The 22764-nt window shown below is 25.0% G+C and overlaps 5 protein-coding genes across 6 annotated transcripts; 2 read left to right on the plus strand and 3 right to left on the minus strand.

Annotated features, from left to right (window-relative positions):
• The first annotated feature begins 39 nt into the window (after nucleotides 1-39).
• LOC122720440 (peptidyl-tRNA hydrolase 2, mitochondrial-like) lies at nucleotides 40-821 on the plus strand. Its single transcript, XM_043947176.1, has 3 exons — nucleotides 40-274; nucleotides 354-530; nucleotides 602-821. The coding sequence occupies exons 1-3, from the start codon at nucleotides 125-127 to the stop codon at nucleotides 782-784; spliced, it is 510 nt and encodes a 169-aa protein (XP_043803111.1). The 5' UTR covers nucleotides 40-124; the 3' UTR covers nucleotides 785-821.
• A 1112-nt stretch (nucleotides 822-1933) lies between these two features.
• On the minus strand, nucleotides 1934-11014 carry LOC122720497 (tetratricopeptide repeat protein 28). Of its 2 annotated transcripts, none has more exons than XM_043947259.1 (16): nucleotides 10689-11014; nucleotides 10463-10528; nucleotides 9695-9952; nucleotides 9213-9615; nucleotides 8578-9135; nucleotides 8146-8441; nucleotides 7575-8040; nucleotides 7037-7444; nucleotides 6564-6941; nucleotides 5198-5978; nucleotides 4450-5120; nucleotides 3874-4376; nucleotides 3451-3813; nucleotides 3129-3366; nucleotides 2843-3061; nucleotides 1934-2761 (listed from the first exon to the last, which is right to left on the minus strand). In XM_043947259.1, exons 2-16 carry the CDS (start codon nucleotides 10484-10486, stop codon nucleotides 2121-2123), a joined length of 6207 nt encoding a protein of 2068 aa, XP_043803194.1. In that variant the 5' UTR covers nucleotides 10487-10528; nucleotides 10689-11014; the 3' UTR covers nucleotides 1934-2120. The 2 variants fall into 2 exon arrangements, with proteins under 2 accessions (XP_043803194.1, XP_043803195.1); XM_043947260.1 differs by lacking the exon at nucleotides 10689-11014 and having other exon boundaries at nucleotides 9695-9782; nucleotides 9862-9952; nucleotides 10463-10485.
• A 1545-nt stretch (nucleotides 11015-12559) lies between these two features.
• Nucleotides 12560-15164, minus strand: LOC122720488 (putative tricarboxylate transport protein, mitochondrial). The gene is made up of 4 exons (XM_043947246.1): nucleotides 14911-15164; nucleotides 14090-14524; nucleotides 13197-13417; nucleotides 12560-13020 (listed from the first exon to the last, which is right to left on the minus strand). The coding sequence occupies exons 1-4, from the start codon at nucleotides 15059-15061 to the stop codon at nucleotides 12838-12840; spliced, it is 990 nt and encodes a 329-aa protein (XP_043803181.1). The 5' UTR covers nucleotides 15062-15164; the 3' UTR covers nucleotides 12560-12837.
• Nucleotides 15165-16036: 872 nt separating this feature from the next.
• On the minus strand, nucleotides 16037-18757 carry LOC122720505 (SWI/SNF-related matrix-associated actin-dependent regulator of chromatin subfamily B member 1). Its single transcript, XM_043947268.1, has 6 exons — nucleotides 18624-18757; nucleotides 17749-18212; nucleotides 17438-17565; nucleotides 16577-16889; nucleotides 16315-16491; nucleotides 16037-16212 (listed from the first exon to the last, which is right to left on the minus strand). Exons 2-6 carry the CDS (start codon nucleotides 18198-18200, stop codon nucleotides 16173-16175), a joined length of 1110 nt encoding a protein of 369 aa, XP_043803203.1. The 5' UTR covers nucleotides 18201-18212; nucleotides 18624-18757; the 3' UTR covers nucleotides 16037-16172.
• A 585-nt stretch (nucleotides 18758-19342) lies between these two features.
• On the plus strand, nucleotides 19343-21562 carry LOC122720387 (vang-like protein 1). Its single transcript, XM_043947071.1, has 4 exons — nucleotides 19343-19667; nucleotides 19752-20343; nucleotides 20407-20565; nucleotides 20661-21562. Exons 1-4 carry the CDS (start codon nucleotides 19537-19539, stop codon nucleotides 21495-21497), a joined length of 1719 nt encoding a protein of 572 aa, XP_043803006.1. The 5' UTR covers nucleotides 19343-19536; the 3' UTR covers nucleotides 21498-21562.
• The last annotated feature ends 1202 nt before the right edge of the window (nucleotides 21563-22764 follow it).

Below are 22764 nucleotides of genomic sequence, written 5' to 3' on the forward strand. Positions count from 1 at the left end.
AAGAATCTATTTTTTATAATCAATTTATTTAAAAAAATTAAATACTTTCAAGAATTAAAAATATTTAAATTGTAGATTAGGAATATAAATTTTTCAAATTTTATAAAGTTTTAATTTTAATGAGATGAATATTTCTCAAATATTTTTGAAAATTGCTACAGATGAAAAAGTAGGATTTGCTATTGCAACATTAATAGGTTATTGTTTATATAAAATAATGTTAATAATTAATAAAAAAAAATTGCAATCTTCTAGCAATGAAACATTAAATATGGTAATTAAAGCTAAAATTTACTTATATTTGATTTAAATATAAATAATAAATATAATAAAATAGTTTTTATTTTCAACAGATATTTTCGGATAATTATAAGCTTATTTTAATTATTAGAACTGACTTAAAAATGGGAAAAGGAAAAGTAGCAGCACAATGTGCTCATGCTGCTATTGCAGCTTATAAAGCAGCTGTAAATTATCCTAGAATTTTAAAAGCTTGGGAAAAATGTGGCCAAACCAAAATCACAGTTAAGGTATATATATTTTTTATATAATATTATTTTTTATATTTAAATAAATATTAGCAAATTTAAAACATTTTTAGGTTGACAGTGATGATGCTTTGAAAGAAATAGCAAAACAAGCCAAAGCTATAGGACTTTTGACAAATATAATACAGGATGCTGGACATACTCAAGTGAAACCAGGAAGTAGAACAGTATGTGCAATTGGTCCTGGTCCAGCTGAATTAATAGATCAAGTAACAGGACATTTAAAATTGTTTTAATAATTTACTAAATAAAGGTATCTTATTTTTTACCTAATTTTTAAGTGTATTTTTTAACTTTCTAAATTATTTAATTAATTATTTAAATGAATCTATCTATCAATGTATTAATTAAACATTTTTATGGATTTTGATGATTTTTATGTAGTAAAAATCATCAAAAAAATTTTAAATAAATAAATATATATATAATTGTCAATCAACTTTACTTTTTGAATTATTTACAAAATATCATTGAATTTCATTTGTATATATGTCCATAGCAATGTATCTAATGCTTTCATTACTTATATATCATAATGGAAAATATCCAAAATATTTTACATTTATTATTTATTGTTATTTCAATCATTATTTCAATTGCAAGAGTTATTTTATATTTTATTCTTGTTTTTAATGAATAAATATTCTAGTTATTTTTATGGAAACTTCAAATGCTCAAGCTGTTCAAGCTTCAAATCAGTAAAACTGATTGATTATATATATATATATATAAAGTTATTTAAAATCTTGTCTTTTATAATATATTTAAATATTATCAAAATCTATAAACTTATCATATATCATTTTATTACTAAATAGTATATATAATAAATATTATTAAATTATAATTAAATTATATTAATAAATATTAATTTTATTACTGAATTTATTTTTATTATATATATATATATATATATATATATGCTTTTTATTTATACTATAAAAAATAAGTATAATAATTTTATAATAATAATAAGTTGATGATAAGAATAAATACATATATGTAATTTATATAAAATTATATTCTATTAAAAAATACGATAATATATTTATCAAAAATGAAAAAATATAAATTTTAATAATTTGTACAAATTTAAATATGTTATCTATTTGAAATGTTATTTCAGTTATAAGTTACAACATATATATAGTAATAAATTTCATTTAATAAATTTAAATATAACATTATACATAAACAATATATATTCAAAATATATTCATTTTTATGCTAATATAATACATTTTTGCATTAATACATTATTAATATATTATAGCATTAGGTGCCATTGTAATAACAATACATTATTAATATTGAATTTTATTAATTATTAGTGTTAAGCAAATGGTATTTATCAATTGATTTTTAAATTGGAAAACATATAAATTAAAAATACATAAGTAATGTATTTTCATATAACATCACATAACAAAATAAAAAATTATCATAAATTATTTCCAGTTTTGATCACAAAATATTAAAAATTTGTTTCCAATAAAATATTCCATTCTTTGGTACCTCGTGCTATTATTCTCATTTAAAATATCATTTAATATTTATAAATACATAAATAATCTACACTGGAGGAGGAGGTGCTTTTCGATGTATTTTGTTAGAACTGGTAGCACTACATTGTGATTCAGCAATAGATCTACCATCAGCTTCATCTCTTCGACATAATTCTGATTCATTTTGTATCCAATTTTGATTTTGATTATGATTTGTTCGCGTTGATTGATTTTCTTCATTTCCAGAAACAGAACTTACTTCTCCTAATAACTTTGATAAAGATGGTGCCAATCCTAATCCCAAATTTCGCTCATGATATACTTCTGAAATTGTAGGTGTTAATTCACGAGTTAAACTAGTAAGAGATGTGGCTACATTCCTTAAATTTTGATTATGTGTTTCTGTAGATTGTGTAGAATCAGTTTGAGAACAAATATCTTCAGTTGTTGTTGGATGACGAGGTTTCCTTGGAGAATTTGATCCAATTTCTGTTCTAACACTTAATCTTTCTAGTACTGTTGCTGGTAAAGGTGGTAATGGTTGTCGTCTTAAAACTGTTGCATGACCATTATCCCAATCTGTTACTGAACTGCTTGAACTAGATCCTGGTCTTATGCTTTGATCAGGATAAAGATTTCTGATCCGTGTTTGATGATTTAAATTAAGTGCTACAGGAGGACTAGGAGTAAAAGCAACATCTGATTCACCTATAAAATATCATATACATGTAATTTTATGCTTATGTTTATTTAAATTCTCAGGTTGAATTATTTGTTTTTATTGTATACCTCCACCATTTTGACATGGTTGTCGTGATGTAGGAATTGGAACATTTGGTGGTTCCATAGTTTTACCATCTGGTTCACCTCGATGTCGAACATAATTTGCAAATGCACCTCCTAATCTAGGTCTTTCTATGACATTTTTTTCAATATGAGTAACAGAAGCTAAACTTTCCATTGAGCTACTAGAATCTAAAGTCAAACTTTTAGGTGCTTCTTGTGTATCTAATAACATAATTATGATTTAAATAATAAAAATATTTATTTACTTATATAATCAATAAAAATTTACCAAATAAAGCTAGAAGAGCTTGAAGAGCAAATTGAACAGCTCTTCGTGATGCTTGTTTTCCTGTTCTTAATGTAACTTCTGATTGACCAACTTCCATGAGATCAAAGCCTAAACTTGCAAATAATTCATGAGATCCTGATGCTCTCCATACTTGAACTGGTAATGTAACTTCTTGACCTTCTGTTGCGCATGTAGCTCTTCTCATTGCAGCAATAACATCTTCTGCTGCTTCTGGTGCCTAAAAGAAGGAATATCTTTAATATAATAAATTATATTAAATTTATATTAATTAAACTTTTGAATATGCACATTTATATATTACCTGCAATAATCTAGCAAGTGCATGTAACGATGATGGTCCTAATCCTAATAATGCTTGCAAACTTGCACTACATCTTGTTAATCTTTCTTCAGGATCGCTTTGTGGAAAAAATACAGAAGATGGTATTCCATTTCCAGCAGGTTCAAATCTAAAACCTACTGACATTAAAAGTTCTCGCCAACCGGTGGCAGCACCTACTTTATTTTCAATGCTACGTTGTGTTGTATACATAGCATTTTTTTGACCACGATGTATTCGTTGTAATGATTTTTCTACTAAATGAAGTGTAACACGTAATGCATCACGACTTTGTTCAGGACCTCCGCGTAATAATTCAGCAAGTGCTTGTCCCATTAAAGCAACCTAAATACATTTTATAAATAACTATTTGCTAAATCTAATAAATTTTTTCATAATTTATACCTTATTTGATAATCTTGCATCTCCTCCAATGAGTAACCATCCAGCCCAATTTGCAGGATGTGCAAAATGTCTTGTATGTTGAACTGTTTGCATAGCTTCTGCCAATGCTCTTGACGCTCTAGCACCTTGTAACATAGCACTATAAAATGCTCGTAATAATATACTACCAGCTGTAGGTGGAACCGCCCACATTCCTATAAGTACACATTGTGCTCCTGCATTTAATAAAGCTTTGGCTAAATTTTGTACACCATCTGATGTAGTAGTTGTATTTTCTGTACTATTCCAACCATGACCACTAGATATTACAACTAAACGAGCAGATATTCTTAATTTTGTAATATCTGAATAACTTAGCAAATATTCTGGTCTTACAGAAGAGTCTTCACAAGGATCTGCAGTTAATGCTAAACTAGCAGAATTCCAGAAAACTGGTACTGTCAAGTGTACGCATTCTGCATCAGGTAAAGATCTTAAAACAGTTGATCTTGTTGCTTCTGTACCTAAATAATAAAAATGAAAAAAAAAATTTATTTCTATTTTTTTTTAATTTCTTAAATTCATATTGATATCTACCGGTTAAAGCACGAGCTTCTAATAATTCAGCAACTATTTCAGATTCTGTTTCGGTTGAAGTAACGCTTTCAGACCATCCATATTCTTCTCTAATTTCTTCAGGAAGCACAGGATTTCCTGCAACTAGTGCAGCTACTGTTGCTCCTCCCTCTGGCATAGGAGTTTTTGACCGCTTTTTTAAAGCTGCTAGAGATGGTACCACTAATAAAGAAAATCTTTCACATAAATAATCTTCTCCAGGATTTGATTGTAAAGCTGGAAGTGGAGCTAAATATAATGATTTCTCCACTACCATAATTAATTCTTTTCTTGCAGGTGGTAAAAGATCTTCAAATGGTGCTAAAAGTAAATCGTAGAGTACTTGAATTGGTAATGGTGATTGCCATGTAGGTCCTTTGCTTCCTCGTCCCCATCGAGCACTTCCTGCACGTGAACTAATTGAACCCACACTAAATAAACTGCTCAAACTATATGAACTAGCATTAAGATGATGTCCTCTTGATGGTATTTTTGTTTCTTCAACAAGTTCATTTGTTTCCTCTAAAAGAGCTTCTCGTGCTTGTAAAACTCGTTTCTCTAATCCTATACCATCATCTAAACTAGTGGAATGAAATCGCAATAATCCTCGACCAGGTGCTAAGCACCAAGCATGTAATTCACATCCTACTTCACTGAAATATGAAATTTATTGATCATTTTATAATATCATGGTTTATTTATATTATTTATTTATATAAATATAAATTACCTATAATATAAAATAACTCCACGTTGTCTATCAATAATTTCGGAATAATGCGCAGCATCATCCAAACAATTACTTTTATTTCGTCTCGATCTTTCTGCCCAATTTAAAGCTTCTTCAGCTCTATTTAAACTAATTAGTACTTTTTGTAACATTCTGTATGTCTCTGATAATAATTCAGATTTATTTGGTTGTCCACAAGTAAGAGTTGAAGAAATTCCATCTAATGATTCTAATAAATTTGCTGCTTTTTCTAAATGTTCTACAGCAATAATTGCCTCTCCAGCTTCCCAATGAACAAGACCAAGTCTATGTCTCAATCTAGCTGCTTCTTCTCTTCTTCCTAATCCTTCAGATAAAGATAATCCAGATTGTAAATAACTCAAAGCTCGTGATAAATCGCCACATAAATGATGAAGTCGACCTAAACTAGAAAATGCAGCTGCTCTTGCCGGTTGATCTCCAGCTGCTGCTGCAAGACTTAATGATTGTTCTTGTAACCTTATTGCTTCTTCAAATTGTCCTAAAGCTTCTTGAGTTATACCTAAATTTGCACAAGCTCTAGCTTGTAATCCAGCTGCATCTAAAGCTTCAGCAATTGAAAGTTCCAATTGGTGATGTCGTAATGCAGAATTTGGATCATCCATTAATAAATGAACAGCTCCTAATCCACTAGCAGCTTCTGCTTCTGCAGCTTTATCTCCAAGTCCCCTGGCAAGAGCTAATTGATGTGATAAACAACTAACAGCTTGTTCATGGTTACCTAATGCAGCATGTACTCGACCTACAACAAATTTAGATATCAACAATTTATAATAAAAAAATTAATAAAATTAATAAATTAATAAAATTAAATTAAAAAATTTTATACAAGATGTTTTATCAATTAAATATTACATTTTATCATAAATAATGTATAAATCTAAAGAAAATTAATATTAATATAATGTAAACACAGATTATTTAAAATTTTATTAAAAAGTTAAAAAAAAATATAAAATACGAAAGAAATAATAACAGAATCATGATTACTACAATAATTTAATAATCAAATAAATAAATATTTAATATAGAGTAATATTTATTTTTAATTTTTCTATGAAATAAAATAAAAAAGAAATGAAGTTTGCAATAAATTCTATTTTCAGTGAATACTTTGAAATGGAGAATTAGTTTCTACATAAATAGAATGATACTATTATTCCCTTCTCTATTTTATTTTTGTTATTAATAAATATATATAAAACTATATATATACTTTATATAAAACTATATTTATATTTTAAAATTTTTTCTTATTTAGAATATTTTGGCAATATTTAATTATTAAAACTTAGGACTTTAGTACAATTTTTTAAATATTAATTACCTAAATCTCCATAAGCTGCGCCTCTCGATTCTGGACTATCAACTTCATGTGCAGCTACTAATCTTTTCTCAAAACAAACTAAAGCTTCTTGTAAATTTCCAGTTGCTTCCCGAGCTCGGCCTAAACCACGATATGCTCTTTCTTGTTCTCTTATACTTTTTAATTTTGTAGCAGCTGTTAATTGTTGTTCGTGACATTTAATAGCTTCCTCTGGATCTCCTAAAGCTTCATAACAATCGCCTAAATTACCAAGTGCTCTTGCTTTATTCAATAAAGCTGTGCCTGTAGTTAATGGTTCTAAAGTCGCTAATTGTTGTTCAAAATAACCAATTGCATCTTCATAATGTGCCATGTTAAGTCTAGCTATTCCCAAATTTCCTGTTTGAAGAAAAACAATTTGTAAATTCAAATAATTTATATAATATATATATTATTATATATATATATTATATATATTATATATTAAAATTTACCTAAAGCTTGAGCTTCAACTCCTGAATCTGCTAATTCTTTTGCTCTTTCAAGCTGTTCTTGATAACATTTTACCGCATGAGTATATTGACCTAACGCCATATGTACTGCTCCTAAATTCCCATGAGCTCTACACTCGCCACGTAAATCACTAGCTTCTTGTCTTAAAGTTAATTCTTGAGTATGAAATCCTAATGCTTTATCAAGATTTTTCATTGTCCGATGTGCAATACCTAAAGCTCCATAAGCAGCAGCTTCTAGACTACGATCACCTGCTTGTCGTGCTAGATTTAATTGTCGTTGATGCATTTTTATTGCTTCTTCAGTTTCACCAAGACGTAAAAGACAATCACCAATATTTCCCAAAGCACGAAATTTTCCAGCTAAATGTTTAGTCATATGTGCAATAGCTGTATAGAAAATTTATTTAAATTGTTAGTTTAAGCATATATATATATATATATATATATAAAATTTATTTTAATATTTTTAAGATATAATTGTAAGATTATAAGATTTATATTTGTAAGATTTTCTTACCTAAATAATATTTTTGACATTCTAGAGCTGTGTCTAAATTTTCAAGAGCTAAATGCGCTAATCCTAAATTACAATAAGCTCTTCCCATTCCAGATTTATCCTGTAAATCTTTAGCTAATGCTAAATCTTGATCATAATATCTAACAGCTTCACGATGATTACCTAAACAATAATGAGCATAACCTAAGAAATGACATGCTTTAGCTTCGCCTTCCACATCATGTAACTCCTGAGATAACATAAGATAATTTTCATAATATGGAACAGCTTCTTCAAATCTGCCACGAGATGATAAACAGTTAGCAAGATTAAGCAAAGCACATGCTTCACCAGCTGTATCTTTTAATTCGCGTGCTATAGCTAAATGAGCTCTGTAATGTCTTAATGCTGCTTCATGACCTTGTACTGCTTGATATGCTACTGCTAAATTTCCATGTGTACTAGCTTCTGAACTACGATCATTAACCTATTAAATAATTTTATAATATATATATATAATAAATTTATAATAATATAATATTTTTACAATATAAGTTTATTTTCAATTTTTTTATTTTAATTTCTAATTTACCTCTTTGCTTATTGTTAATTCTTGTTTATGATATTTAATAGCTTGTTCATAATATCCTAATGCATTATAAGCATTTCCAATATTTCCATATGCTCTACCCATACCAGCTTTATCTCCTAATGACCTAGCAATTCCTAAATGAGCTTGATGTAATTTAAGTGCAGCTTCATGTTCACCAAGTAATTGATAAACTATTCCTAAATTACTACATGCTCGTCCTTCAGCAATTTTGTCTTTTGTAGCTAATGCAACATCAAGTTGCCTCTGGTGCCATAGCTTAGCTTGTGCAAGATCACCTAAGAATATATATAAAAAAATTATAATAATAATAAATAAAATTATTAATTATAATATAATAAAATTAATTGTAATAAGTGAAATTAATTTTTTATTGATTTTTATATTAAATATTTATTATTTCTAAAAATTCACCTGCACATCTTGCAGCATGACCCAGCCCAGCATATGCTCTCATTTCTATTGCTCTATCACCAAGTTCTTGAGCTATTCTTAGAACATTTTCATGATAAGCCATTGCTTGACCAAAATTTCTTCGATAATGATGAGATGAACCTAAATTGCTAAAAGCTCTTGCTTCTTCTACACGATCTCCTAAGCGTCTTGCTATTCTTAAATGCTGTGTATGACAATCAACAGCACTTTCAAATTCTCCCATTGCTAAATAAACTGCTCCCACATTTCCTATTTCTCGAGCTTCCTGAAGTCGATCTCCCATTTGTTTTACTAATTGTACACATTGTTTATGAGATGCAAGTGCATTTGGTAAATCACCAATAGCTGTATAAACGTGACCGAGGCTAGTTAAAGCAGACGCTGCAGCCTGAGTATCTTTGCACTTCATAGCTAAAACCAATTGATACCTGTGTGCTGTTAAAGCTTCCTTAAAACTGCCCTTGCTAAAATATGCTGAGCCCAGATTTCCATGAGCTCGACATTCACCCTGTGTATCTCCTAAAGATCGTGCCACACCTACAAATATTTTCAAAATTTAAAAAAAATGTTCTATTTAATTAAATATTTATTATTTATTTGTTCTTAACATTTACCTAAATCTTGTTGCATATAATTGATAGCTTTATCTAAAGAATTTAGTGCCCAATATGCGCTAGACAAAGCAGAAAATACAGAACCTCTTAATTTTAAACTACAAGATCCAATAGTAAGTGCAGCTTCTAATACACCAGCTGCTGCTTTATATTGTCCAGCTCCAAGAAGTTCTTGACCAACAACAGAAATGACAACAAAAGGAGATTCATCAAGTTTCATTGCACGTAATTGTTGAAATGTTGGTTCTAACGTTGGACGTAATGGTGATTTTAATGATGCTTCCACAAGACCAGATAAAAGTTGACAATTGGAAGGATCATGTGCCAAACCTGTACTAAAGGCTACAAGAGCCTCTCCATGCCTTCCTAGACATTGTAATGCAACTCCTTGACGATAGTATGCCTAATAGATAGATAATAATTTGAGACAATACTTTTAATAATAATTTAAGAAATAAAAAAATAAAAAAATTTTAATTTACCTTTGGCCATTGAGGACTAAGTTCAGTGGCTCTGACAGCATCTTGAAGAGCAAGTGCAAATAAACCCATTTTAAGCCGGGCAGCTGACCTGTTTGAATATAGCACATGGCTAAGTGGATCCAAAGCAAGAGCTTCTGTGTACAAACTTGCAGCAAGAGCATAATCACCATTTTGACATGCTGCATTGCTACGGCGTACAGTTTCTAAAAATAAAGATCTTGATCCAGCGGCCAAGGCCGACGTACCTTCGGGCTCCACCTTAAAAATTTATAATATATTTATAAAAAATATATATATTTATAAAAAATTGCATTATGTTGTTATTATGATTATTATATTAATTGAACTTTATTTATCAAAAATTATGTTTATAAATAAATTCTATAAATTTAAAAAAATTTATTTTATTATTTTCATTTATTTTTTACAATTCAATATTTAATTATTAAATTTAATTATTAAAATTAAGATATTATTTTATAAAAAATACAATTAAATTATTAATATATTTATAATTATAATTTTATTTTATCATTTTTAATATAAATGTTATAAATTTTTAATGAGTTTTTTCATTTATATATATTTTAAAAAATTATATATTTAATATATTATATTTAATAAATCATAATTTATTATATTTTAAATTATCAAAATTTATAATGAATAAAAAAATAAAAAACACAAAAATTTTAAAAATTATATAATTTTAATTCTAAAATATAATAATGATATTCGTCATCATATGCCATAGAATCTTGCTATTACCTCAGAGATATCCCTATGAGACATTGCTTAAGACGAGCAGGTAGCATCCTCCTGCTTGAGCATTATCTGTAGCAAGAGAGCTTCATTAGATAAAATTACACATTTTAGAATATAAGACCTTTCTAGGTCTTTTCGCATCACTTCTCTTTTTTTTTCTTTTTCTTTTTTTTTTTGATTCACATTTATTTTTTATAAGATATTACTTTCAAATTCAGACAGCACTCACCGGATACACGCTGACATTAATTACTTCGTTCCAATAATCAGAATGTTCGCTAGGATAGGTGAATTGATTCGGTTAATAAAAAAGGAGGGAGGAAAGCGTCTTAGGAGGGCATCCACTGCATTCCTTAAACACAGCCATCTTGGAATGTGACCCCAGGCCCCCCCTTAGGCCCAGAGTGGCCGGCACTGTCTGCTTCTTTACTTACTTTGTGTTTGAATCTTACATACACAATTCATAAATATTCTATACATATATAGAATATTAATATATTCGTAAAAAATCTTTAAAGAATCAATTCTAAAGGTCAAAATAAACATAAAAATTGTATACACAAAAATCGATTAAGATTATAAATAATTTAATTTTATATTAGATAAAACAAAATAAAATAACATAACGAAAATAAAAATATTTTATTTATCTAATTAAAAAAAATATATATATAACTTAATAAATAAATTTTAACCAATTTTTATATACTAACTTTTGTATTTATTTTAATCTCTAGAATTAACTATTTAAAAATATATTATGAATATATTAATATTTTAATTAATATTTTATTTATATTAATACTTTAAATATTTATAATAATATGAATAAATGCACTTATAATATATAAAAGTAAATTCATATGCCAAAATAATATGATATATAAAAATATGATTTTATATAATAAAGTATTCTAAAATATTTATAATATTTCAATTATTTGCATTTTATATAAATATCAATATTATATAAGATATAAAATACATTATATAAATAATAATAGTATATAATAAGTAATTAATAAATTTGAAATTTGTATTAAGAAATTATTTAAAAATGCACATTGCCAACATTTTTTATCAAAAAAATATTTATTTCATCTATAAAATAAAATGTAAAAAGAAAAAAAAGAGAAATAGGAAAAAAAAACAAATTGTTTCTTTATGTATAAAAATATTTTACAATTTCTATACAAATTTCCTATATTTTAAAAATTATTATTATATTATATAATTATAATAATATAATATATTATATTATTATATTATATATATTATTATATTAGGTTTATATATATAAAACTTTTAAAAATAACTGCAAAGTTATATATTTTACTGTATAAATAATACAATATACTATGAATCATTATGTGTTTCAATGAAAGTAATAAATAATTTGCATTTAATATGAAATCATTTTAAAGGAACTTCTTCATGTTTATCTGTATTCTTAAACTTCACAGCCATTATAGTTTAACTTTTATATTTAATTAATATGTGTATATACTTTATACACACATACATACATACATGTGTATATATAACAATATCTGAGCGAAGCATCACCATATTTAGTATAATATAAATATATATAAAGTTAATTTTAATTAATAATCTTTTACAATCTCTTAATAAATTTAAATGGCTAATTATAAAATTTTAATTATATAAATATTACTAAATTGAAAAGTCAACTATTTTTCTTCGCTCATATAATAAAAATTTTTTTATTATTTTCATCATTTTAATTAACATTTTTTTATATTTTTGTATTAAAATTTTAAAATATTTCTTAGAAAGATATATGTATAGTTTATACATACAAAATACTTTTATAATATAAATATTTGTTTTAATATAATATAAATATTTATTAAATGTATAGGAATGTCTAATAATAGTTAGAAAATAAAACATTAAATAAAATTTATAAATTAATGTTTATAATCAACATAAAGACAATATCTTTTAATAAAATTAAAATTGTGAATTAAAATCACATTATGTTTTCTTCTCTATATAAATCATCATATTAAATAAAAATTTATATATTATATAAAAATATATATATTTATATATAATGGAATTTGTGCTTGTACAAATGTAGCTTTCAATAACACAAAATTAATATCAAAATTCAAAATCTTTAATATATTTTTTATTATCATTAATTTTTATATTATCATTAAAATAAATATAATTAAATATATATATAAATTTTGATATACATTATATTTAAAATAAAAATATTTTAATTATGTATTTAATGTATTGTTACAGACATGTTATTAAATATAAAAAAAAAATATAATAATGACATTATGAAAACTACATTTGCAGTAACATTTTAAAATATGCAATTTTAAAATTAATAATTTTCAAGGCCAAATTCGATCAAATAATTCTTTGAAAGAATCATAAATCATAAATGTTATGCCAACATCTAAACATACTCTGCTTAATCTTGGAATAGTTCCTTTATAAAATGCCATTGGACCTTCATTCATCCATATTTGTCTCACACAATCTAGACTATTTTTATATTTTGCGGCTTCTAAACCCTGAAAATGATATATATTAAATGTGATGTATATCGATAAAATAAAATTTATAACTTAATCCTTATCAGATATTATTGTTCTGATACTTGTGTAAAAATGATATGTCAGAAATGATATACTGTTATAACCGATATATATTCGTTAAGGATTAATAACTTTAAAAATGAAATATTTACCTGCATTCTGGTTTTTACAACATCAATTGGAGTGTTTCCAAAAACAGAACATCCTCCAGCAATTGCACCAAAAATACCAGTAACTACTTTTGGTATAACTACATCTTTATCTCCACCTCTATACCAATCTTTCAATGTTTCTATAGTACAAAATCTAATTGCTTGATTCGATGATTGCTTTAAAATTGTAGGAACTAATCCTTGATATATGCCTCTAATACCTAAAAAATTAAAGAATTTACATCATATGTATTAAACATAATTTATACGTATTACCGCACATTTCTGTAATAGACAAAAATGATATTACAAAACTATACACATTACGCGACTTCAGCACATCATGCGAAAATTAGTGGTACTAATACTCTATATCTTAAACGCCACGAATTATATATTCACATATTAATAGAAAAACATCATATATCGCATCACGTCATTAGTCCCCAAATCTTCACGAATAAGCTAACTTATTCCCCTTCTATAACTTACTATATTAGCTGTATCATCGCATTTTTTATGCGACCATATTTTTTCTACTTCTAGCAAATTTACTTATAATTACTATGTACATATGATTAGAATTTATATAATGTTATATAATATAATAAAAAATGCATAAATATGTATAATATAAAAAAAAATGTGTAAAATATGAATATCATAAGATCAAAAATTTAAGAAATTATTATATATATAAATTAAAAATCATATGCTAATATAACTTAACCTTATATAAAATTAATTTAAGATAAATTTTTTATATCATTGATTATTCAATGATATGAAACATTAATTTTTTGAAATTATATGAAATTAAAAAATATATGAATAATGATTATAATTATTTTTTAATATAAATTTTTTTTATTTGAAATAATTATTCTATTTACCATATTCTTTTGTGATCATTCCTACTCCATGAAGAAATCCTCTATATTTTGGATTAGGAGATCGTTGATCATTTATGAATTTTACTTTAATAGTTTCCATAGGAGTAACTGCAAAAATAGCTTCAGCTGTACCAGCACATAAACCTGCTAGAAAACTATTTTTTTTAGTAAGTTTTCCATCTGGACTTGCTAATAATTCTTTCATCTTTTCAAAAGAACCAAAGCGTACAGCTGATTTTGGTATTGAACCATAAAGTAATACTGAAAGACCTCTATATAAACCAAAAAATCCATGATTTTTTATAGTCTTTATCATACAATCCCATATTCCTGTATATTGCTTATCAATTCCACTTTTTGCATCAAGCTGTAATTGTGTTTTTACATACTCAGTTGGATAAGTAATACATATTTCTATACCACCAGTAATACCTCCTAAAAAATTCATGTCATTAATACTTTATACTATTTATTAAAAAATTATTAAAAATTGATTGAAAATAAAAAAAATTCAATCTAAAATTATTAAAATTATTGAAAAAAAAATATATGATATATATTAATAACGAAAAATATTATAAATTAAAAAATTAATTTTAATTCATGCTTTCGAAATTAAATATTTCATATTTCATATTTTTAATTGCATTATAAATTCAGTTTTTTATCTTTTTTTTTTTATTTTTAATATTTTTTTTATTTGTTGCGATATTATATTTTAAAAAATTTTTTAAATAAAAATATTAATTGCATTAAAGAATTATTAAAATTATTAATATAGAAAATATAAAAAAATATATATATATATATAAAATAAATACCAGCTACGATTCCTTTGACACCGCCTTTGGCAACCGCTGCAGCAATTCCAGTATCAGTAAGCCAAGGTCTATGAGGAAATGGATTATTTTGGAATGTTGAAGTTGTACTTGATTGTTGTAATAATTTATATATTAATAAACTAATATCCATCTTTTAAATCTATTTTTTATTACTAGCAGTCCGTTTTGTTAGACGTCAAATGTGAACTGAGTCGATTAATGTCAGTACTACATACTGACTCAGTACATTTCGATGCGCGTAGGTATCCCTTCCTCAATCAATTTCTTTTACTCACACTTACATTTTATAAGTGATGTCTTATAATATTAGAAACATAATGATAAAACAGGCGATTATGATATATGCAATAACAAAAATTTCTTTTATATCAGTAATATATTATTCTAATTTCAAATATCAAAAAATTTCAAAATAAATATCAAAATATTTTAAATCAAAGCATGATTTTATTATATTTATTTATAATCTTTTTATTTATTTATTTTATTATATTTATAATCTTTTTATATATATCATATTTTATAAATTTTTCTTTTTATTTAATTTAATATTAATATTTTTATTAATCAATTATTTATAATATAATATAACAATAATAATAATAATAACAATAATAATATCAATTATGTACTAATTATAATTTTTAAAAAGTTTTAAAACTACTTTTTTTTTATTATATAAATACTAAAATATTATTAAAACAATCAAAATTAATGACTAGGAAAAATAATAAATAATAATAAAATAAATTATTTATTTAATTCACTTAATAATTAAATATATTTCATTTTACTTTATAATATTTTTAAACAGTGAAATATTTTAGATTAGTTTGATCTACATTAATAAAAAGCCATTTTAAATTTCTTATCAATATTATGAATTTCATTATATGATCACATGACATACATTTCAACAGTTAAAATTAAATAGATATCAAGAACTATTTTTTATTTCTTGTTATATAAGATCAATCATCATATAAATAAGAACATATAAAGAGGGAATGATTATGAAAAGATAGGAATGCTTTTTCATAATAGATAAGTTTTTATATTAAGTAGTTATATTGTAATTTTGATAAATGTATAAATTTGTATTAAAATGTATTTTATTTTCTATTTAAATTTTAACATAAAGTTTTATTATTATATTCATTTTTAAAAAATTCTAAAAATGATAAAAATGGATATCTTCTGAATCTACAAATATATATTGCGATTTGTTATTAATTTACATATTACCATCCAGGTGTTGTGTTTGCTAAACGTCTCATACGTCTAGAACAAAAATCATTAAAACATTGTAATCAGGAATTAATTTTTATAAATTATAATTATAAGCATAAATTATATAATATTTATAAATTATATAATATTTACCGAGTATTTCGATCTTGATCGCGTATTTTCTTTTCCATTTCTGCATCTGTTAGTGTTTCTAAAAATGGTGCCCATTGATCAGCTTCTGAAGGTGGTCTGAAAGGTACCTCTACTGTAGGTAAAGGTGCTTCAGAAAATGCATAAGTTCTTTGGTGCCATGATAATTGTCCACGTACACTATATAATAAAATTTTATTGAAATTAATATTAATGAATTTTAGTAATATATATTTTATAAAATATACAAATAATTTATATTTACCTATAAGCAATAGCAGTAACAAATTCACCACCAAGTCCTAATTCAGCACAAAGTTTCATTGCAAATTTTTCAGGATTGTTTTCTTTTTCAGACATATCCCATTCTACTTGATCTACTAAAGATGTATTGCCTACATGTATATTTAATTTAATTATAACTCGTTGATCACATTGATCTTCTAATATTGTTTCTTGTGGAAAAGCTTCTATTTGTTGTCTTATAGCTTGTGCAATAGCTGGTACAAAGCTTAATGGATTTAAATCTAAATCATCACATAATACTTCAGCAAATTGTTCTGGAGTTATAAGACTTTCTGAAAGGAAAAATTTGTTTTGTTTTATATATATATATATAACGTGTGTGTGTGTGTGCGTGCGTGCGTGCACGCGCGCGCGCAGATATGATTGTATATAATTTAATTATACACAAAAAGATAGATGTAAAGATTATAAATTTATAATATCTGAATAATAAAATAAAAAAAATTTATATTTTAACTTAAGTTAATTTATTATCAATTATTTCTAATTTACTATCTTTAAATGCTTAATAATTTGAATATTTAAAAAAAAGTTTATATTATCAATATTTTACAACATTAAATAATATTTGAATTCTCTATTTCTTTCAAATATTATTAATCAATTGTTATTTTGTTAATTGAAGTTAATTTGCAGATTTTAATTAATTTTACATTTTTTTGATTATATATTTATACACACATCGCGCGCGCGAGCATGCATACACGTATACATAAAATTTTTTAATATAAGTTAATTTTTATATCATATAAAAGATTATATTAATTAATAATTTTAACATATATTTTATTATATGATTACAATTAGTAGTAAATCATACCATTTTTATTCCATGTAAAAGTATCCCTCAATTTTTGTCCTTCAATTTCCATATCTAAACGGATTGGAACTAACATTTCTTGTTGAGCTGCATTTTCCAAATTTGCTGATGGATCTGTATCATCAAAACTAAAAAAATATATAAAGATATTATTATATATTAATTATTTATTATAATATTAATAATATTGATTAATAATATTTAATTATATTTATTTTATATATGAATTATCAATTTTTATAAAATAAAAATTATCTTTCAAATATATGTTTATACGGAAAAGAAAAAATTTGTCATATCATAATATTTACCATAAAGGAAATGTCCTGACTTTTTTATTATGTACTCTATTACGATTAATTGGTGTAGCTTGAGGTACAGCATCCAAATGTGAACTATTTGGTAAACTAGGCACCCAAGGCATTGATTTTTTTGATTTTCCTTCCCTAGGAGCTGGAGGTTCTGTTGAATGTACTGATACAGCTTTATATTTATCATCATTGCCTTCAATAATATCTTCTACTTCACTAGCTCTTAAAAGAGATACACTGGATGCAAGTACATGCTGACTTAAACCAAGTTCTACTAATTTTTTTCGTTCATCATTTGTAATAGATCTTCGAAACATTCCAGGATAACGTTTATATAATGATCCTCGAAATAGACGTAAATAATTGCCTACTTCAGATCCAATACAATAATATTCTCCATTTTCTTCCACTTGGAAACTTATAGGTTTATCACCATATGTACGCAAAGCCATGTTAATAGTTTTCTGTGAACATACAATATATATATATATATAATGTAATATAATGTAATATAAAAATATAATAATAATAATAATATATGTATAGATAATAATTAACAAGAAATAATATTTATCATGATAATATAACAATTATATAATATTATTAATATATAATAATTATATTAAAAATATAATTTTAATTTATATGTTATATAAGTAACTATTGGCAAAAATAATATAAAAATGATTAAATTGATTAATTAATATAATAATGATTAAAAAAAATAATAAAAGATATTTTCACATAAATTATTAATTATTAATTTTTGTAAAGATTTCTACAAACAATTTTAAAGATATAATTCATACAATAATTAGAATAATTTATAATATAATATTATTTTATATTATTGTTTATATATTCATTTCACTTACATCACTGTTTGACCGGTTACTTTACACTTTTCATCTGTCACAGATTTATTAACATTGTCGTAAACCTAACATAAAATATTTTTTTTATGATTGGTGATCTATAATATCCAAGTTTGTTTTCAGAAACTAGTCAGTATTTCACTAAAATTATATATATATATATATATAGAAATATATATGCAAAAAATTTATATTTAAAAAAAATAATTTTAAAATAATTTAATTAATTGTTGTGTATTTTTTGTTTGTTATTCGTTAATTTATTAGTTCTAATTAGAATCTAAAGCTATCTTTTAAAAAATAATCATTACGACATAAAATATTGTTCATAATTTTTCTGAAGCCACATTAGCACTAAAATTTTTGATCTATTTTCAATGTTACATTATTATTTTTAATAAAATAAATTGCTTTTGTAATTTGGAAAAAACATAGTAATTAAATTTAAGTCTTATTATTATTTTTATAAAAATTTAATATAAATTATTTCAGTGTAAATATAAAATATCCCTAGAAAATCATTGTTTTTCCCTAACAATTATTGCGGAATGTGGTAACAAGCAAGTTAGAGCAGGAGAAAATAATAAACGTAAGGCGTGTCGGCGTCTATTTTTTAATACTTTATAAATTAGCAGAAACATATATTAAATAAGCAATTTTATTATAATATATTTTGATAATATATTATACGAATTTCATACATAAAAGAAATGTTCCTTTTATTTTAAAATGTCACAGCAACAAAAAATTTTAAGTGTAGAAAATGTTTTATTGTTCATATTATTTTATGATTCGATAAAATTTCAATTTTAAATCTGATATATTTTTTTGTATATGTGCTTGGTGTTTTGTTACGAGTGGAAAAGGGTATGTTCTTATGGGGTAATAGCAGGGCGGTTGCCTTTGCCGGGGAATGGAGACGGAGAGCGTAAAATCGGGGGCTAGCGAGCATAGCCATAGCCATCATAGTAGAAGTTCTCAAAAACATCATCGTACTCACAGTTCTAAATCTCATCATAGACAACATTCACATAGAAGTACTAGGTATTTTAATATATTTAAAAAAAATGTAATTTAATTAAAATTATTTTTCATGATTTTTTTATTAATATAAATATGTTTTTAAAGGACAAATCGTAGTCAAAAAAAAGAGAGGCATAATTTAGATTCCACAGAAATGGCACCTTTTCAAACAACTGTCAATGTAAGGGGAGATAGTGTTGATAATTTAGGTCAAGAAGTTATAGAAGTACAAATTTTACCTCAAGATGAAAATTGGGGAGAAAATACTACAGCTGTCACTGGAAATACTTCTGATAGATCAGAATCAACTGAAGATGTGAGCCATTGGCCAAATGAAAATGATGGATCATTTAGTTCCTGTAATCGATTTATGGGACCGGTTATAGCAATAATGCTTGGATTAAGTGCTTTTCTTAGTCCTATAACTATGGTTATATTGCCTAAATTAGGATTTTTTCCTGATTCTACAACCGTTTTAACTATGCAACAAAAGCTTCAATTATTATCTTGTAATGCTGAATGTAAAGGCCAATTACTAGGTTTAGCCTTTAAATTGGTGCTATTAGGTATTGGAAGTTGGGCTATATTTTTTCGCTCAAAAAATGCTACAATGCCACGTATATTTTTATTTAGAGCAGGAGTATTGCTTCTTACTACACTATGCATTTGTACTTATTGGTTATTTTATGTTGTCCAGGTAAATAATTTTATTAAATATATTAGGATTTATTATACATTTGTACATTATCATAAATTATAGGTTACTGAGAGTGCTAAGACTGCTGCTAATGGTGAAATAACAGAATATAAAAATTTAGTAAATTATGCAGGTACTCTTGCAGATACTCTATTATTCATACATTATATTGCTGTTTTGTTAATTGAAATTCGTCATCAACAACCTATTTTTTATCTTAAGGTAAGTTTTTTATTAATATTTAATTTTTATATACTTTTTTGTATTGTTTTTTTAGCAATAATGCAATTAAACTTAAAATAATATTGATATTTAAGGTTGTAAGATCACCAGATGGTGAATCACGATCTTATGCAATTGGACAATTATCAATACAACGAGCAGCAGTATGGGTATTAGAAAGATATTATACAGAATTTCCTATTTATAATCCATATTTAGAAAGATTGCCAGTATCAAAATCTGGTAGAAAACAATCGAGTTTCAAATTTTATGAAGTTGATGGTGCAGTAACTGGTAGTGTTCAATCACGAGGAGGTAGTGGTGATAGATCAGTTATAACAACTCAAACTCGTCGTAGAGATTCCAGTCATAATGAACGTTTTTATGAAGAACACGATTATGAACGTAGAGTACGCAAACGTAGAGCTAGATTAATCACTGCCGCTGAAGAAGCCTTTGCTCATATTAAACGTTTGCATTCAGAAGTTGAATCTACTCCAAATCCTGGTCCTATGGATCCTATGGAAGCTGCACAAGCTGTTTTTCCATCTATGGCAAGAGCTTTGCAGAAATATTTAAGAGTTACGCGACAACAACCGCGTCATTCTGTTGAATCTATCTTAAATCGACTTGCTCGATGTTTAGCACAAGATGCAGCACCACGCGCATTTTTGGAACCTTTTTTTGTAACCAGTCCTGTATTTTCAAATGAAAAAGAACGACAAAAGCGATCACATCATTGGGCTTTAGTCTGCGAGGGAGAATTGCCTTCGCGACCTCTTGCAAATGGTTGCGAATTTCAATTACGACAAGGTGAAGTAGCTTTGTTATGTACAGTATATCATTTACCTCATTTTCATCTTACAGAACAGCTTGCACATCCTAAATCTAATAAATTTTTATTAAGATTAAATTCTGAAACATCAGTTTAGTAATATAAAATTAGTAATTTGTTTTATATTTTATATAAATTATCTTATATTCATTCATTCATTCATTCATTCATTCATTCGTTTGTTCGTTCGTTCATTCGTTTATTCTCTCTCTCTCTCTNTCTCTCTCTCTCTCTCTCTCTCTCTCTCTCTCTCTCTCTCTCTCTCTCCCCTTCCTCCCTCCCTCTTCTCTTCTCCCCTTTCTCTCCTCTCTATAGATCGCTTACTCGCTCGCTCCTTCCTTCCTCTTCCCTCAATATTAGTGAAATGGAAACAAAATTTATTAAAATTGAGTAACTTTTTATTGTATATAATTAAAACAAAATCACAATAATAATAACATATTATGTAAGTATTGTGAATTAAATATTATAGTATAAAATTGATATTGATTAATTCATACAAAAATAACATGCTTGAAAATAGTTTTTTTAATATATATATTTTTAAGGAATAAAAATTTTGAAAATAATAAGATAGTTTTTTATATAAAATCACAAAAAGTGTTCACCTTAATAACATTTATATTTTTTTTTTAATGCAAATAATTGCAATATAAAAGGACAATATAACTTGTATTTATAATTGTTAAGAAAAAAAAATTCAGATGATGTAGACATATGTTTTTTTCATTATTTTACATACTATTATTCATATATTAAGAAAGTTAAATATATTATATTTTCAGATAAATATATCTAAAGAAATTAAAATTTCTTAATAAGTATAAATAATCGAAAAATAAAAAATTGAATTATTTGTTTTTTTTGCCTTTCTTTTTTAAATTTTACAAAATTATTTTATTATGTTTAAAATATATTGCAATTAATGCATTATTTATTATATATTTAATATTTAGAAATTTTCATTATATTTATTTAAATTCATTATAATAATTTTTCTAAAAAATAGATAAAAGAAATATTACCATTTCAAATAAAATATTTTTAATGAAAAAAGTATATACATTCCTATAATATATAATTTCTTTCATGACACAAAAAAAATTGAATTTTTCATATATTTTCATATATGTTTTTTCATATATAAATTTACAATTTATATATTTTGAAATATTTTAAAGTAAAAATTTTGCATAATTTTAGTATGTAATTATTTTTATTTTATCATATAAAAGGTTATTTTAATATAGAAATAATTGCAATTGTCAATAAATCAAACATTTCGAAACAAAACATTTTTAAGATTTTATATTTCACAAAAGATATATAATTAAATGAAATTTTTATAATTTATATATTTGATC

Source organism: Apis laboriosa, unplaced genomic scaffold (assembly GCF_014066325.1).
Source record: "Apis laboriosa isolate Shangri-la unplaced genomic scaffold, ASM1406632v1 scaffold12_cov154, whole genome shotgun sequence".
Lineage (NCBI taxonomy): Eukaryota > Metazoa > Arthropoda > Insecta > Hymenoptera > Apidae > Apis > Apis laboriosa.